The sequence below is a fragment of the Dipodomys merriami genome, unplaced genomic scaffold (assembly GCF_024711535.1).
Source record: "Dipodomys merriami isolate MVZ:Mamm:240054 unplaced genomic scaffold, mDipMer1.0.p SCAF_213, whole genome shotgun sequence".
In the NCBI taxonomy this organism is placed as follows: Eukaryota; Metazoa; Chordata; class Mammalia; order Rodentia; family Heteromyidae; genus Dipodomys; species Dipodomys merriami.
The window spans coordinates 1,551,528-1,569,609 of NW_027203527.1; the positions used below are offsets into that span (position 1 = coordinate 1,551,528).

The window sequence follows — 18,082 nt, forward strand, 5'->3', positions numbered from 1 at the left end:
TGGATATATTAATTGTATAAAGCAAGGTTTAACTGTGCTCTTTTGGCTCATACATATATTGTACTTTAATTATATTTACCTTTTTTGTTATTACTCTTTCGTATGCCCTTCCCTTTTAAAACTTTCTTACAAATATTTTAAAAATGAGTTTCATTATAACTTTTTCATATGTGCATACAAAATACCTCAATCATAGTCTCCCCCCAAATCTGTTTTTTTTCCTTCTCCCACTACCCACAGGTTCCTAATCCCAAAAAGCTGTTAAACTAAAAAAATATTATGCAATTTACCTATAAAAGCACTTGATTTTGACAAACTCTAAAATGTTTAAACATTTAAAACCATTAGGATAATTAATACAACATATAATAAAGTATATACTCCAAGTTTCCATGATCAAAAGTTTGGGCTAGACTCTTCACTAGCTATAAGCTTTGGCAACTTCCTTAACTTTCTTGAACTTAATTTTCCTTCTTTGTAACATAAGGATAATGTGCATCTTGAAAGACTTTTGTGAAGAATGAATAATAGACTTAATGATCCTCCTTATAGAACTCTATGATGGAATTTGGCTTTGGTTTTCCTTAACTGATACTGAGCTAGTGATCTTTTCTCCTGGGACTTGTAAACTACAATTCCTACAAGTTGCTTGTTTTTATTTTATTTTTTATTTTTATTTTTGTCTGTCGTGGGGCTTGAACTCAGGGTCTGGGTATTGTTTTTGAGCTTTTTCACTCAAGGTTAGCACTCTACCACTTTGAGCCATAGTACCACTTCTGGTTTTCTGGTGGTTATTTGGAGATAAGAGTCTCATAGACTTTCCTGCTGGGGCTGGCGTTTAACTATAATCCGAAAATCTCAGCCTCTTGAGTAGCTAGGATTACAGGTATGAGCCACCAGCGCCTGGCAAGGTAGTTTGCTTTTAAATCACCAATGAACTTATTTCACTCATAAAGAGACTTGGTGAAATGACATTAGGAAATAAAATCAATCTTCTCCTCTTTAAAACTCCAAATGACCATTGTTTTCACTGAGATGACCTAGAGAAGGCCAGTAGAAGGACTGGATAACAGGATTAGAGAACTATCAGATGGTGGGAGCAAAAGTTAGATTCTTTGAACTTCCACAACACTACTGTAACTATTACTGTTCCACGTGTACTTTTCTCATCCAGTTTTTCTACAATCTCACAAGGTCCAGGAGCTTCTATCCCACCCTACTCCAACAAACCATTCCAAAGGCAGCTTTGTATTTTACGCTTGTGGGAAAACATGATTTATACACTGGCTGGCCAGCAACCTGTTTCTTCTTAAGAATCTGAACTAGAGATACAGAGAGGGCCCAGAAGTTGAGAGGTAGTTAAACTAGGCCAGGCAAACATGCAAGATGAGAATGGAATAAGGTCTTAGAACACAAGAATGTAGATATCAGAAAAAGTTTATGGAATATATTAGGCCAGCTAAGGATTCTGAGAATTCTACAATAAACTCTCTTACCTCAACTCCCTTAAATAAGTTTCTACTTCTTCAGTCAAAAGAACCTTTATGAGAAAGGTAATAACAGTACTTAATTGGTCAAGCATAAAACAGTTTGATTATTAACCCCAACATAGTTCATTCTGAAATTTTAACCCTTTCCATAATCTCCCTATGACTGCAGGTTTCGATGTCCTGTTCTGCCATCTTTTGTATTAAGTGAGGAGGGGATGTCAACTATTGCAGAAAGTAAACAAATGCAACCTTTCTGGAGAATAATTTGACAAAATCACACTGCTAAAATGTATAGAGAATATACACTGAAATTGAGAATCTGTTTCATTGGCCATGATTGAAAATTTACCTAAAAAGGATTCACATAATTATACAAAAATAAAGTTAAACTGATATCTCCTACAATATTTTTGTAATAGCAAGAGATGAAAATTTGTGATTGCATTAAAAGAAGATCCTGTGGCTCAGTGGAAGAGTGCTTGCCTTGCAAGCATTAGGCCCTGGCTGGGCTCAATTCCTCAACACCGAATAAGCAGAAAAAAAGCCAGAAGTGGCGCTATGGCTCAAGTGGTAGAACACTAGCCTTGAGCTGAAAAGCTGAAGGATAGCGCCCAGGCCCGGAGTTCAGGCCCTATAAGGACAAAATAAAAAAAAAAAAAAAAAAAAGAGGATTCTGTGCAATAATTTAAAATAATGCCATAAAGGAGTATGAGGAAGATTAAGAAACAAACAATTAAAGGGGTAGAGTGCCTGATTAGCAAGCTCAAAGCCTTGAGTTCAAATGCTAGTACCACAAAAAACAAAGAAAAAAGAAAGTATTGTTGAAGGTAATATGCCTAGCAAGTGTGAAGACCTGAGTTCAAACCCAAGAATTACTCAAAAGAAAGAAGGAAAGAAAGGAAGAAAGAGAGGGAGAAGGAAAGAAGGAAAGGAAGAGAAAGGAAGGAAGGAAGGAAAGAAAGAGAAAGAGAGAAAGAGCGGAAAGAAAGAGAAAAAGAGCGAGCTATGAAATAAGATGCTTACAGTTTAATATTAAGTTAAAAATGCAATTTGTACAATATATAATGACTGCATATATATATATATATAAATCTAAAAATTGTAAAAAAAATGCTCATTTCAGGAAAACTATGAGAACATGCTTTAAAAAAGAAAAACAAATATCAGGCGAAGGCTGATGGTTTGTGTCTATAATCCCAGCTATTTAAAGGGTTGTGATTAAAGGCTAGCCCTGTCAAAAAGTTAGCAAGACACCATCTCAACCAACAAGTAAGATGTAGTGGTGCATACTTGTAATCCTAGTTACTGTGAGGCATAGGTAGGTAGGAAGATCACAGTCCACAACAGGTCCTAGGTAAAAACATGAGACTTATCTGAAAAACAGCTAAAGCAAAAAGGATCTGAGCATAGTTCAAATGTTATAGTGACTGCCTAGGTAAACACAAGGCCCTTAGTTAAAGTCCCAGTTACACTAAGTGAATATGAAAAATGGGCATCAGTAATTTGGGGGGAAGAGGGGATATTCTAGAAACAATAATAGGGCATTGTGGAATTCTTTAAATTAGTATGGCATTAGGATAGATATAATAAAAAAGAAAGTTCAGAAATAGGCCTACATATCGGAATTTTGCATATCATAAAGGTATACACTGTTCAATAAAGTATTGAATGGAGTGAAATGTCTACTTTATTTCATATATTCATAAATCCTAGGTGGACTCAAGTTCTAAAAGTAAAAATAAATAAGAGAAAAACGTAGAACATTATAAGAGAGCTGGGGAAGGCACTAAGACAGACAACTCAAACGTTAAAATTCTCAAGGACAAATATGCTTTATGTAGTTTGTGTGCATGAAAATACAAGAATGAAACCTGTTGAGTAGTGTACAATTAATGAATGCTAATAAAAGAATAATGAACTGTCATTCTCACCACTGAATAAAAAAGCTGATGTTTTATTCTTTCATTGACATTTCCTTTATTTTTTTTAACAGTAATGGAATAAATGAAGTAAATCTTAACCTGTAATGTGATATGCTAATCATTATACAAAAATCTTTCTGCACTTAAAACAGTTTAGTATTATAGGTATACAGGGTACAACAATGTAGCAAGAAACTTTTTTTGTTGTTTTTGGGTCTGGTCCTGGGGTCTGTACTCTGGGCCTGGGCGCTGTCCCTCAGCCCTTCAGCTCAAGGCTAGCGCTCTACCACTTGAGCTACAGCGCCACTTCCGGCTTTTTTCTTTTTGTTTATGTGGTGCTGAGGAGTGGAACCCAGGGCCTCAGGCATGCAAGGCAAGCACGCCACCACTGAGCCACCTTCCCAGCCCATCAAGAAACTTTAAAAAAGGAAATTTCTCATTAACTCTAAATATAATAAAGGAACTTATTAATGGAATTAATTAATTGAGTGACATAAGTACTTCTTAACAATTACACAATCTAGAAAAACATAAAACATAATAGTCCAATTTTAAAATAGACATATTTCTATGACTCTAAATTCACTATGAAATAAATTTCTCAATAATTCAGTCATTTACTTAGAGTGAGATTTTGTTGTTGTTGTTGGTCATGGGGCTCGAACTCTGGCCTGGCACTGTCCATCAGCTCTTCAGCTCAAGACTAGCGCTCTACCACTTGAACCACAGTGCTACTTCTGGTCTTCTGGTGGATTATTAGAGATAAGTCTCATGGACTTTCCTACGCAGTCTGGCTTTGAACCGTGATCCTACATCTCAGCCTCCTGAGTAGCTAAGATTACAGGTGTGAGCCACCGGAGCCCGGCTAGAGTGAGATTTTAAAACCTAGTATAAAAAAGATCAGAAATAGGAAGTGTAGCCACTAGGCAATAACAAGGCAAAGAAAAATGACAACATTCTAACAGCATACTTTTGTGTAATTCAATAAAAAAGAAAAAATATGCTAAGTGGGTTTTCCCTTTTGCTTTCTGAATGACAAGCTAGGGATTAGGTTTTTTAACATCTGACAAAGTATTTTTCTAAAGCTTTATTTCTTAAAGTTTTATTCCTCTGAATGTCTTTCAATTATGCATTATCATGATTTCATGGTGGGAAAAGCAGATTTAGTATCTATTGTCATTCTAAGTCAGTGTAAGATATCACAGGTACTTCTCAGATCCTATTTTTTGAAAACCCACAAGATCCCAATTCGGTTGGCATCTTCTATCGCTATCGGAATTATTTCCTGCCATTGTGCCTTTTTCCTCAAACTCAAAGTTTCTATCTTGGTAATAAGCAGGTATACTTTCTACATTTTACTGAGCAAATTTATTATAGGCTTTTTTTATCAGGAAGTCAACAAGATATAAAAGTAGCAACAGGAAAAAATTAAAACTACAAGGTCAAAGGTCTCACAATAAATTATTCTTAAAATATAGACACAAAAAAAGATGACAAGATCTGTTAGATCTTCCATGGCTCTTTCCACTAATCCCATCTTTTAAAAGGGCTGCCTCATTACCTGACTCACATAAATGAAACCCCTCGGTACATCACTTCTTTTTTTGTGGGGGGAGGAGGGTCCAGTCGTGGGGCCTGAACTCTGGGCCTGGGCACTGTCCCTCAGCTCTTCAGCTCAAGGCTAGCGCTCTTACCACTTGAGCCACGGCGCCACTTCTGGCTTTTTACTTTTTGCTTATGTGGTGCTGCTGAGGAATCGAACCCAGGGCCTCATGCACGCAAGGCAAGCGCTCTACCACTGAGCAACCTTCCCAGCCCTGTACATCACTTCTATAATAAATTATAAAAAGTAAACAAAAACAAAAAACGCCTGCCTAATCCTTTATTACTTAATACAACTACTGCATTTTAAAATGTTTTCTTCAAAAACTTTGGATTCCAACCTTTCCTATCTTTCAGGGAAGTGTACATGGAAAGAGATGGCTCCCGAGGGGTCTCAAGAAGACAGCCACAGCTATGAGAACGCCAGGCTTCCATCTGACATTCTCTAAATTCACAAACTCTTACCATCCCTTCCTCACTCACAACCTCAAAACTACATGACACGAAAGAAGAACTCTGGAACGCAGGCGATGAGAACGGACTGCTGGCGAGAAGAGGCTCCGAAAGGCTTCCTCCCAAGGCGGGAAAATAGGAAGTGTAACTTCTGACGGGCAAACTCGTAGACCTTTCGGAGTTCGGCCTGGAAGGGGAGCCTCCGGCCCCCTCGAGCGGCCCGAACCCCGGACCCACCCGGCACCGCCCTGCCCGGGCAAGTCGCACGAACGTTCCCCGGGCTTCCGGAAGGCAGCTACGGAAGACAGCCCGGCCAAACTCACCTGACAGGCCTCAAGCCCGGAGGATCCGTCATAAACACGCTCGGCGGGGACAGAAGCGAAGCCGGGAGGAGAGGTCAAGCCACGGTGAAAGAAAACCCACTCATCGCTAGCGGTCTCCAAGGCAACGAGTCCCCCCCACCCACGCGCGACACTCACGAGTGGCCTAAAACCACGACTACAATTCCCAGTAGGCAACGCGGCGGCGGGGCAGCGTCCCTCCCAGAATGCCACTGTGCCTTGGCGGCGTTCGTCTCCCACCCTCTCCTCTCTCAGCCCTGCCTCCTTTCCTACCCGTCGTCACCCGGGAGGGCTGGAGGTAGACAGCGTGCGGCGGTGGGGCGGGGGCGGAGGGAGAGGGGGAGATCCCGAACGCTCGGCGTGTGACGTCAGACGCCGGGAGGGGGACGAGGCGGGGAGGGCGGAGAGAATGGCAGGACGGCGGGGAGAGGAGAGGAGAGGGGAGGGGAGGGTAAATAGTGGGCCAGGCTGGAAGATGGCGGCGGTCGCGGAGGTGTGAGGTGACCGGGGTCTCTGCCGCGGGTTTTTTTTTTTCCCTTCCCTTCCTCCTCCCTTCTTCCTCGCCCTGACTGAGGTTGGCCCCGCGGGGGCCGGGTTCGGGCGGCGGCGCCCGGCGCAGCGCGGGGGTCACAGCGACGGCGGCCGACGGCTGGAAGGGCAGGCTTCCCTCGCCGCTCGTCCTCCTTCCCCGGTCCGCTCGGGGTCAGGCGCGGCGGCGGCGGCGGCGGGGCGGCGGCTGCTGCGCTTCGTCCCGGCTCCTGCTCCCCCGCGCCTCGGAGCGGGCACGCTTCTCCTCGCCACCCCCCGATCCTCCACCCCAGGGACCGGGCGCCGCCTCCGGCGCGGCTCACCGAGCGGGGGTCGGTCTCCCGCTCGCCTGTCGCGCCTCCATGTCGGATAACCAGAGCTGGAACTCGTCGGGCTCGGAGGAGGACCCGGAGACGGAGTCTGGGCCGCCGGTGGAGCGCTGCGGGGTCCTCAGCAAGGTGAGCCGTCCGCGGGGGGCCCCGGGCCCGCCGCCCGCACTCACCTGCCGCGAGGCGGGCGGGCGAGCGGGCGCAGCCGCCCAGGGCGTGGGGTGGGGCTGGGAGGGAGGCACTGGCTGTCCTGGGGCGGGGGCTGCGGACTGTGCCCGGCTGAGCGGTGCTGCGGGAGTGCCTGGGCCGGGGGAGGCTCGTCCTCCTCGCCGGCCCAGGGGCCGGACAGGAGCGGCCAAGGATCGGGGAAAGCAAGGATCAGGGTTAGTGTTCACCTTGGGAGGCGAGCTGCTTTCGGTGCCTTGAGACCCCCAGGCGGCGGCCGCCCCCCGGGTATAGGAATCTGGGTTGGGTAACAGTGTTATCCGAAGTGTACTGGTAGTCGGGGCGGTCCAGATCGGATCTTCCCAACGAATTAAGTCTGGGAGTGTCGAGTAGAATACGTTGGGGGCTCTGCTGTTTAGGCAAAGCCAGTCGATTCGGCTTAGTGCCAGTATCTGAGGTAGTAGTTCAGCTTGGATGTGGTGGGTGCTGAGCGTGGAGCACTTTCATACTTTTCTCACCCCTTGCCCCACTTCAGAAAAGAACTGTTGAATTGGCACCCGTGGGTATAAGGTGTAAGAAATACTAAGGCTGCTAACCTGGAACGTCAGCATGGAAACTGACCTTCAGTGCACAAAGATTTACTATATATGCAGTGTAAGGGTCCAGGGTCAAGAAAAAAGTACTTCACTTTTTTTCTGTGTTTTAAAAGCGTTCTCTCAAAGTTTTAGCAAAATAGGATCAAAAGGTACCTGCTGGTGGTATATGTTTTAAAGTTTGTGCTGTGGAAAGGCATGTAACCTTTTTGACTTCCTCTCCCTCCTTATTAAACTTTTGAAGAACTCGCTGGAGCTAGCCGTTAACTTGGAGAGGGCTTGTTAGCTCAACAAGCTAGTCATGAGATACCAAGTCATGTGCAACCACTGGCTATTAAGAAATCGCTTTAATTCCAGTGTTTCTATTAGAATCATTTGGACACCATTTGTAGAATTGTTTCTTCTAAGACTTTTCATAACGTCTTTTGAAGGTTAATGAGAAAGAGCTTAGAGGAAAGTTTGTCAGACGGCAAGGTTTACCAACGTTAACTTTTACTTGTGTAACAGAAAAATTGTGTGTTGATACGGTGATCATTCTTGAAATTTCAGTACCATATTTTCAGTTAAGTGAAACTCCCCTGGGTTTGTTTTTCTTAAATGCATCTTATACCTTCAGGAATCTATTGAACATATTGTGTCATATTTAAATGGATTTAAATGGAAATAGCTTTGAGATGGATTCTTTGCTTTTCAGAGAGTTTGCCTGTACTCCTGGTTGAACTCAGAGCCTTCCTTGAGTTTGTTTGGATTGCTGGGCTTGCTTGCTCAGCTGGTGTTCTAGGACGTGTGCCACACCTCTAGCCCTTCTCAGTGATTTTGATAGTTTTTGATAATTTCTCTTTAGGTGAAAAGACGACTGTTAGGTTAATATTGTGGTAATGTTAAGTGTTTTATAAAACTAGAACACTTTTGACTTACCGATAACACTTTTGAGGAGGTCAGGAGTGGCAAAGTATTTGAGAAAAGTCATGTATTGTGAATATCATATGCAAAGTAGTGTAGTTAGGTATACAGTAGATCAGAAAATAGGAAGCTACATGTAGTGGCATGCACCTGTAATCCCAGATCCAGGGGGGCTGAGACAGAGTCACAGTTTCCAGGTAACTAGCTTAGTTTGAGCCAGGCTATGGGCTCAAGGGGAGAAGAGGGAAATATTTAAATGTGTGGAAATGTAGTAATTAATTGAACAGTTTTATGAAAGGGGTATAATTTCCATTTTGACTGCTGCTGTTTATAAGAAGCAACAGGAATAAAGCTTGTGATCATCTTGTTAACAGCCATGACAGCAGTTTTATAGTTTTATATATTTTTCTAAGAATTTATAATTAAGGGTATTTTATTTTTGGAGTGCTGGGGATCAAACATAGAACATTGTATATACTGGGCATAAATGCTTTACTACTCTGAGCTATATATAACTTTAGCCCCCTCAAGACATCAAGGATCTTTAATATTGAGTACATACACTAGTACTGGGGATGATACATATTTTTAAGTTTAAAGTACATATTACACACTTAAGTGTCCTTTGTATTTACCTGATACTTTAGATAAGATTTAGAGCTCAGCACCTACTCTTTTCCTTCAGTTTAGTGATATAAATTGCAGTATAAATTTTACTTCTTCTATAAATAGGATAGAATTGAAATGTGTATGTATAAATTTGTGCTAAAAGTGTGCAATCTAGGGCTAGTAAGTGTCCTGAGTGGTTAAAGGGTCTGCCTAGGAAGCATGAGTTTGAGACCCTAAATCAAGCCCCAGTACTAGGGGTATACACACACACACACACACATGATTTTTTTTGTATTTCAGTCTGAAATACAAGCCAATACTTATATTTTTTTAAGTAATCACTTCTTAAGAGAGTAAGTAGTTTCCAAGAATATTGGATAAATAGTAATTGTAGGTGGTCATAACAAATAGGATGGATCCTGATTGGGAAAAGTTTATGCCTTAATGCCTTGATTAGAGTTGAAAGGATGTAAACCTGTATAAAATAAGTCTATCCAGATTCTGAATTTCCTCTTTCCCTAGTGTACTTTACCTTTCCCACATTTCTGTTGGTTGAAATTCTATCTTTGATTCCTTCTTACTTCTTCCCTCCTTTTCTCCCATTTTCCTCCCTCTTTCATTCTTTTTTTTTTTTTTTTGTCGGCCATGGGGCTTGAACTCTGGGCCTGGGCGCTGTCCTTCAGCTCTTCAGCTCAAGGCGAGCGCTCTACCACTTGAGCTACAGCGCCACTTGCGGTTTTCTGGTGGTTTATTGGAGATAGGAGTCTCACGGTCTTTCCTGCCCGGGCTGGCTTTGAACCGCGATCCTCAGATCTCAGCCTCCTGAGTAGCTAGGATTACAGGCGTGAGCCACCAGCGCCCGGCTCCTCTTTCATTCTTGATATGGTCTTTGCTTTGTAGCACAGGTTGGGCTCTAATGTGTGACTTCCCACAGACATGTGTCTCTTGCTCTTGCCTACGAGGCAAGCCCTTAGGATTTCTTTCCCTGGAATTGCCATAGCATTTTGTTTAAAACTTGGTTCTGAATCATATTTCTTTTTTGTTTTTGTTTTTTTTTTTGTTTTTTTTGGGTCCGGTTGTGGGGCCTGAACTCTGGGCCTGGGCACTGTCCCTCAGCTCTTCAGCTCAAGGCTAGCACTCTACCACTTGAGCCACAGTGCCACTTGCGGCTTTTTTCTTTTTTCTTATGTGGTGCTGAGAAATCGAACCCAGGGCCTCTGGCATGCAAAGCAAGTGCTTTACCACTGAGCTATCATCCCAGACCTCTGAATCATATTTCAAATAAATTTTTTCTCTTGAGTTTGTGATTGCTGAACTGTAGGAATCTTTAATTCTTCTGCAATCTCTAACATGTAGCCTTGTCTGTATTTGTTAAATGGGAAAGTAAAGGAACAAATACTTCGAGAGCAGAAAAAAAAAGGCAAGGAAACCCTGCCTTCCAGACGTATTAATAGCAGCTAACATTTATTGAGTAAAGAATCCTGGTTTCTCTTTAAGAAAATAATATAAAATTATAAATATACAATTGTTGGGGCTCCTATCACTTTCATAGAGGGTCAGCTGCAAGTGAGAGACATTAAAGATTAAGCTTCATCACTTATGCATAACTGAAACAGAAAATACTGTGTGCCAAGTTCTGTTCCAAGTTTGTTCTTTCCATTGTTACACAGTTACTAGCCTCATGAAGGATAGCAGTGGGAAGCAAGGTACTATTTAATCTATTTGAGGGTATTAAATACCATTCTGACCCACTAGTGTAATGGGCAATGGGAAGTCATCCCTAAAAGTTTTGGAGCTGGAGTAAGATAAATCTGTAACATAGTCAGCAAATATGGCTAATAAGTAAATCAGATGATGTAAATTATGAAAAGCAGAGATATTAGAGGTAAAGTTTCTAAGCCTTCTCAGAAAACTAGAAATGGATTTTTTTTTTGGTGTGTGTTTGTGTGCTTCCCCCAGTTCTGGGGCTTGAACTCAGGGCCTGAGCATGGTCCCTGAGCTACTGTGTTCAAGGTTTGCATTCTTTTTTTTATTTTTTATTTTTTGGGTCCAGTCGTGGGGCCTGAACTCTGGGCTTGGGCGCTGTCCCTCAGCTTTTCAGCTCAAGGCTAGCGCTGTACCACTTGAGCCACAGCACCACTTCCGGCTTTTTTCTTTTTGCTTATGTAGTGCTGAGGAATCGAACCCAGGGCCTTATGCATGCAAGGCAAGCGCTCTACCACTGAGCCACCTTCCCAGCCCCAAGGCTTGTGTTTTTGAACCACAGTTTCACTCCCAGCTTTTTGATGGTTAATTGGAGATAAGAGGTTTGTGGGTTTTCCTGCCAGTGCTATCTTAGAACCACAACCCTTCGATCTCAGCCTCCAGAGTAGCAATTGTTACAGGTATGAGCCTCCAGCACCTGGCTAGATAATGAGAATTTGAGTAGAGTAATTGAAAATAAGAGGATACAAATTTAAAAATGAAACATGAACGAAAAATTAGTAAGATTTGATGATGAGCTATAAGTAGTAAGGAATAGTAAGATATTAAGCATCCTGTATGACTATCTATGTATTTTCATTATTCAGCCATTTAAACAATATGCAAAGAAACAGAAGGTCACAAAAGTAGCATGTGTAAACTCTTCTAGAGTCTGTCTGTGGTTTACACCTGTAATCCTAGCTACTCAGGAGGCCAAGATCTGAGGATTTTTGTTTAAAGCCAGCCAGGATAGGAAAGTCTGCAGAACTCTTATTTCCAATTAACCACCAAAAAGCCAAAGTGGAGCTATGGCCTAAGGTAGAACACTTGCCTTGGGCAAACTGTGTTCAAGTCCCAGGACCAGCACAAAAACTAAAGAACAAAACTCTTCTAACATAAGTGTAAATAGTTGTAAAATAGTTGTGCCAGTCTTGGGGCTTGGGCCTGGGCAATGTTCCTGACCTTTTTTTTTTTTTTTTTTTGTCTGTGGTGGGGCTTGAACTCTAGGCCTGGGCACTGCCCTTGAGCTCTTCAGCTCAAGCACTCTACCACATTAGCGACAGCACCACTTCTGTTTTTCTGGTGGACTTTCCTGCCTGGGCTGGCTTTGAACCATGATCCTCAGATCTCAGCCTCTTAAGTAGCTAGGATTACAGTTGTGAGCCCCGGGGCACCTGACCTTTTTTTCTTAGGGCTAAGTGCTCTACCACTTGAGCTACAGCTCCACTTCCGGATTTTTTGGTGGTTACTTGAGATAAGCGTCTCATGGATTTTCCTGCCCAAGCTAACTTCAAATAGTGATCCTCAGATCTCAGCTTCCTGAGTAGCTAGGATTACAGGCAGGAGACACCAGTTAGTTGGACCATGGCTGAATCTGTATGACTGCTCAAGTAGCACCACATAAATTGTTACATAGGAAGGAAGTACACTTTATAGGAGGTGAGTTCAGTTTTAAGTTGGTATCTCAGTGGAGGTAGGTCACAAGCAATAAGAAATAAGGTAATAGTGATTAGAGAAAAGAATGAGCTAATTGTCAGCATGGGAAAGTTGTCTCAGAGGTTGTAACTATGGGGCTTAGAAGATTTAAGAAATGGACTAATCTCAAAGGTTCGTTAGAGAATATGAAAATAAGAGATTTCTGAACTACTGCAGTGTTTTAAAAATCCATTTTGAATTGTAAGTTTTTGTAATTAGCAAATAGTTTGAGAATTCTTTGTACTTAAAAATGGAGAGCATAATTAAAGTATGCAAAATCAAGTATTTCCATAGAAGTTACATTTCTACCTTTTTCAGTTTATTGATGTGAACTTGTAAGGATCTTCTTAGAAACAAAGGATTTTGATTTTCAGTATTGAGGTTTGAACTCAAGGACTTGCCCATAAGTAAGTATTCTTAAGCCTAGTACTAGAGAGAAATGCAAGTATGTTTCTGCAAACCAATTTCATACTATTATTACTGGGTTAGAAAAATAAAACATCAGAGAAACTTGGAAAATGAATTAACCATTTTAAATATATAGTGTTGAGTTCTGTAGGAGAGAAATGGATGTGGACATATTAAGGATTATTGATAAAATATTTTACTTTGATGTCGCTGTGACCAAATATTTACATATGCATATATACTTATAACAAAAAGTAGAATTTTAGCAATGATTTGGCATTGTAGAGTTAGAAAATTTTATGTAGTAGTTAGTGGAGAGACTAATGTAACTTACTTTTCTGTTAATTATCACAGAAACTAGAATTGTTGAATTGCCATTTATGTGGTGAAGAGAGGAGACCAAATATTTTAAATAATTTTTATCTTGGCTTAATTTTTCAAAAGATAGACAAAAACACTGTATTTTATGTCTTACTTGATTAGGTATTAAGTCACTGAGAAACTAATCAACTTTTTACTTTTTAATATTCCTTTTATTCATGCTAATAATTTTGACATTTTGGTTTTGAAATTAGATTGCTGTTTTGGAAAAAGTATAGATTTCTAAAATAATGACTATTTTTTGCTTTCTTCTCCCTTTCCTTTTTGTTCCTACCCCCAGTGGACAAACTACATTCATGGGTGGCAGGATCGTTGGGTAGTTTTGAAAAACAATACTTTGAGTTACTACAAATCTGAAGATGAGACAGAATATGGCTGCAGGGGATCCATCTGTCTAAGCAAGGCTGTGATCACGGTAAGTTCATGTTCTTTATTCAACAAGTAGTCATTGAGTATCACTATTTACCAGCAACTAGGATTTTGGTGTACATCTATGAACAAAAAAAAGATCCTTGCCTTTGAGGAGCATATATTCTAATATTTTTCCCATAAACTTATTTTGGAATGTTTATTACTACCTACTATTTTATTTTGGATTACTAATTTTGTATAGACATGTAAGATTTACTTAATTAGTATGTAAAACCATCTTAGGCCTTAAAGTTGTTAGCAGATTTGGGCAATTACTGGATAGATTATTGAAAAAGTTAAGTCAGAAAAATAATTTTAATATACTTTATTTTAAAATTTTAACATTTTAAATATATAAGGATATATTCATTTCCTTTTTCATGTAGTTCTAATATCATTTCTCTTTTTTCCATTGGTATGTATTAATTAGTTAGATAAGGATTGGTTTGTGACAGTTCGTACATTTGTACAATATGTCCAATCAACCTCAACCTATTACCCCCATCACACTTTCCCTTCTGAAGAAAATTTCAGCAAGTTTCATTATTCTATTTTTACACATGAAAATAAACTACATTTAACAAATTTAACATCATTCACCTCTTTGATAGTCATTCTACCTTCCACTGGTGCATACCAGTGTTTTAATACCATTTCTTTAAGAGATGTTATCTGTAAACTATACACTATATCCATATTGCATAGTCTCCAGTTCCCAGTGTTACTCTATTCTAGTAGAATAAAATCTTAGAAATACTTTTGAAAGACCCTATAGACTCTTTAATTTTTATGGTTTTTCTCTAATTTTTTTTTTTTGGGGGGGGATCCAGTTGTGGGCCTAAACTCTGGGCCTGGGCACTGTCCCTCAGCTCTTCAGCTCAAGGCTAGCGCTCTACCCCTTGAGCCACAGCGCCACTTCCGGCTTTTTACTTTTTGCTTATGTGGTGCTGAGGAATCAAACCCAGGGCCTCATGCATGCAAGGCAAGCACTCTACCACTGAGCCACCTTCTCAGTCCTCTAATGTTTTTCAATTATGTTACCTTTAAAAAGATAACTCACTTTTGTTGAGTCATTCTACTTAGTTTATATTTAACTTAGTTTATATAAACGTAAGTCTTTGTACTATAATTCACACACTTAAATTATGGTAATTAATCTAAATATCAATAAAGTTATATACATATCAAATAAATTAACATAAACTGAGGTGAGATAAAGCAATTGACTTTATAGCTCCCGGGATCAGAAGTATGTGATTATAACAAAAACAGCTCATTAGTTGAGAGTACTCAGCATGCAAGGGATTTCTTCAATAAAGGGCAAAAAAGGAAAGCACAACAATATTTGTTAAGACAGGACATTTAAGTGGAGATCAGTTAAGGAAGTTATTTCAACTAAAATTTAAGCACGGGTATGTTAAAAGTACTTACAGATTTTTATTTTTTACTGAGAAGTCAAATTTATATTGCTTATTGCTTATACCATCAGAAGGAATTCTTGGGATTTTTGTTACTCTTTGAATTTGTCTTCTATGTTATTTATAATTAATGTATTTAAGGAAGATCTTGCAGTATTTTTCTACCATTTTATGTACCTTCTTCTCCTACTTATGTATTCAAAGATTGAAAACAAAAATTAAGTCTAGCCAGGTGATGGTAACTCATACCTGTAATCCTTAGCTTACTTCAGAAGGCTGAGATCTGAGTATCCTGGCTCCAAGCCAGCCCAGTCAGGAAAGTCCATGAGACTCTTACCTCCAGTTAACCACCAGAAAATGGAAGTGGCGTTGCAGCTCAGAGTAGTAGAAAAAGTGCTCAAGAGAGTATCACTGTGGCATTTGTTTAACCTTGTTAACCCAGAAGCTATTTCTTTTTTTATATATACGTTCTTTATTGTAAAAATACTGTATTCTCTACACACTATGTTGAAAATGAACTATACAGCTTGTGGGGGGCGGGTCAAGAGGGAAAACTTGGAGAAAGCAGAGAAGGGGTGATACTGTTCAAAAAAATGTACTCATCTAACTTATGTAACTGGAACCGCTCTGTATATCATCTTTACAATTACAATTAAATACAAAAAAAAAAAAAAAAGAGCTCAGAGACAGTGCCCAGGCCTGGAGTTCAAGCCACATGACTAACTAAAAAACAAGTCAAATATTAAGTTAATAAAATAAGAATTACTTAGAAGTGTTCAAAATTAAGCTATTACCTCCCACTTCAGAGAGAATTTGAAAGGCATGATTTGAACATAAAAACTATTTATTTTGATTGGTATATAGTACATTATAATATATTTTGAAATGTATGGAGTTTAATAATTTTTTTCCTTTTGAGACCCATTATTCATGTCTGAGACTTGCAAATGTTCTTTGAACACTCCAGTATTTTGAAGTCTTAGTGACTCTTCCATTCCTTCCTTGTATATTGTTAGATAGTAATTGCTCTATTTGACCCTGAGAAAAACATTGATGGAGATAGTAATTGGTGTATTTGACCTTGAGAATAACATATTGATGATTGATGTGAAAATCAAGAAGAAAAAATAAATTTTATCTTTACAATTTCCTAAGTAGTAGGATTGCTAAAATATCATGCTGATTTTAGTAGTCTTTAAAAATATATACTATTGGTCAGGCTCTCGTGGCTCATGCCTATAATCCTAGCTACTCAGGAGGCTGAGATCTGAGGATCTTGGTTCAAAGCCAGCCCAGGCAAGAAAAATTCATGAGACTCTTGTTTCCAATTAACCACCAGAAAACTGGAAGTGGCGCTGTGGCTCAAAGTGTTAGAGCACTAGCCTTGAGCTGAAGAGCTGAGGGACCGTGCCTAGGCCCAGAGTTCAAGCCCCATGACTAACAAAAAATAAAAGTAAAAATAAATATATATGTGATTATTATGGATAAAGGTGTACAGAGGAATTACATAGTTTATGTTTTAAGTCCAGTTGCCCTTTCTTGAATTATATTCTATAGTAATACTGTATGGCTTATTTGAATAAAAATTCTTACAAACATTATTACATCTGCAAAGAAATGGTAGTTTATTGTAGATGCTTTTGTTACAGCTAAATTTCTATATAGAACTTTCATATTTTCAATAAAGTCAAAGAAATAGGAATATTAAAAATATTCAATAGATCAAGTAATTATAAAAACAAAAGATAAAAATATGAATAAGGCAGCATAGATAATCTAAGTGGTGGCTTTAGGTATAATAAAGCATGATAGAAAGAAGCAGTAGCATGTGTATTCTTGAATTTCTTCAATTTCCAGTCTGTGATTTCAATTTCTATATTACATATAGGAAACTGCAAAGTATAATCAGATTTTAGAATAATTTACAAATAAAATATATACTTTAAAAACTTGTAATACTGATATTCTTTGCTAAAGAGGTATCTCTTGCTGGGTGCTAGTGGCTTATGTCTGTAATCCTACTTACTCAGGAGCCTGAACTCTCAGGATTGTGGTTCGAAGCCTGCTCAGGTAGGAAAGTCCATTAGACTCTTTATCTACAGTAAACTCTCAAAAACACTGGAAATGGCTCTGTTGCTCAAGTGGTAGAGCACCAGCCTTGAGCAAAAGAAGCTCAGGGACAAAGCCCAGGCCTAGAGTTCAAGCCCCAGCACTGGCAAAAAAAAAAGTTATCTCTGTCAGTATAATATGAACTACTACTTATATTTTATCTCTAAAGACAAAGATAAAATTTTAACTCTGAATAAGTTTACACAGCACCCTATATGAAATTGAAAGTAAATTTGAAAAATTCTAGGCTACAAAAGTTTTAATTTTACTGTCTGTTACTAAATATTATTTGTTGGTGTTTAGCTCACCTTTTTCCCCCATATTTTTTAACTTTTTTTTTTGTCTTTAATTAGTTGTACAAAGTAGTTGCTATTCAACAAAAGTTTATGAATATAATATGTCTTGATCAGTGTCACCCCTTTCATGATTCTTTCCATGCCTCTCCTACTCCTTCCCTCAGTTTTCTTAATTTTATAGGATAGGCATTTAATTTTATGAGGGCATTCTCCCTTGCCGACTCTCTTTATTTATCGGCCTCCTTCCCTTTGATCTCACCTCCCTGCTTTGAATACCAGTTTCCTGGTGTTTATTTTGTTGGACTGTGAGTTAGTCTTCCTAAGGAATTACAACATTTGTACCATATTTCTGTTAATAAATTTAACCAATTTATTCACTGAATTGTTGATTATTTGAGGGTTTAGTTTCTTTAGCCCTGTATATTCTGGATATTAGGCCTTTGATCTCCCATTCCTTTTTATTTTTATTTTTATTATTATAAAGGTGATGTACACAGAGGGTACAGTTAAATAAGTCAGGTAAGGAATACATTTCTTTTTGGACAGTGTTACCCACTCCTTTGCCTCACTATCTCCCAGTTAGAGCTCCCATTCTTTACACTATCTTTTTCGCTTGTTATACATGTGTACTTTGCTGTGCAGAAACTTTTTAGTTCGATACAGTCCCATTTATCAGTTTATTTTAT

At 39.4% G+C, this 18,082-nt stretch overlaps 2 protein-coding genes across 6 annotated transcripts in view; one reads left to right on the top strand and one right to left on the bottom strand.

Annotated features, from left to right (window-relative positions):
• Positions 1 to 6,748, bottom strand: part of LOC138834385 (DNA polymerase kappa-like) — a 58,137-nt gene extending 51,389 nt beyond the window's left edge. Inside the window, exon 1 of one of the 4 annotated variants that reach the window (XM_070033016.1) lies at positions 6,660 to 6,748. The gene's annotated coding sequence lies outside the window, so the exon portion shown is untranslated. Of the gene's footprint in view, positions 1 to 5,790; positions 5,995 to 6,659 lie in introns of those variants that run through there. The other 3 variants (XM_070033017.1, XM_070033015.1, XM_070033018.1) reach the window with 3 other exon arrangements.
• The window catches only part of LOC138834387 (ceramide transfer protein), an 89,372-nt gene continuing 77,988 nt past the window's right edge, over positions 6,699 to 18,082 (top strand). For both annotated transcript variants that reach the window (XM_070033021.1, XM_070033020.1), the window contains exons 1-2: positions 6,699 to 6,794; positions 13,443 to 13,577. In XM_070033021.1, coding sequence (XP_069889122.1) covers positions 6,699 to 6,794; positions 13,443 to 13,577 — 231 coding nt within the window. The remainder of the gene's footprint in view (positions 6,795 to 13,442; positions 13,578 to 18,082) is intronic.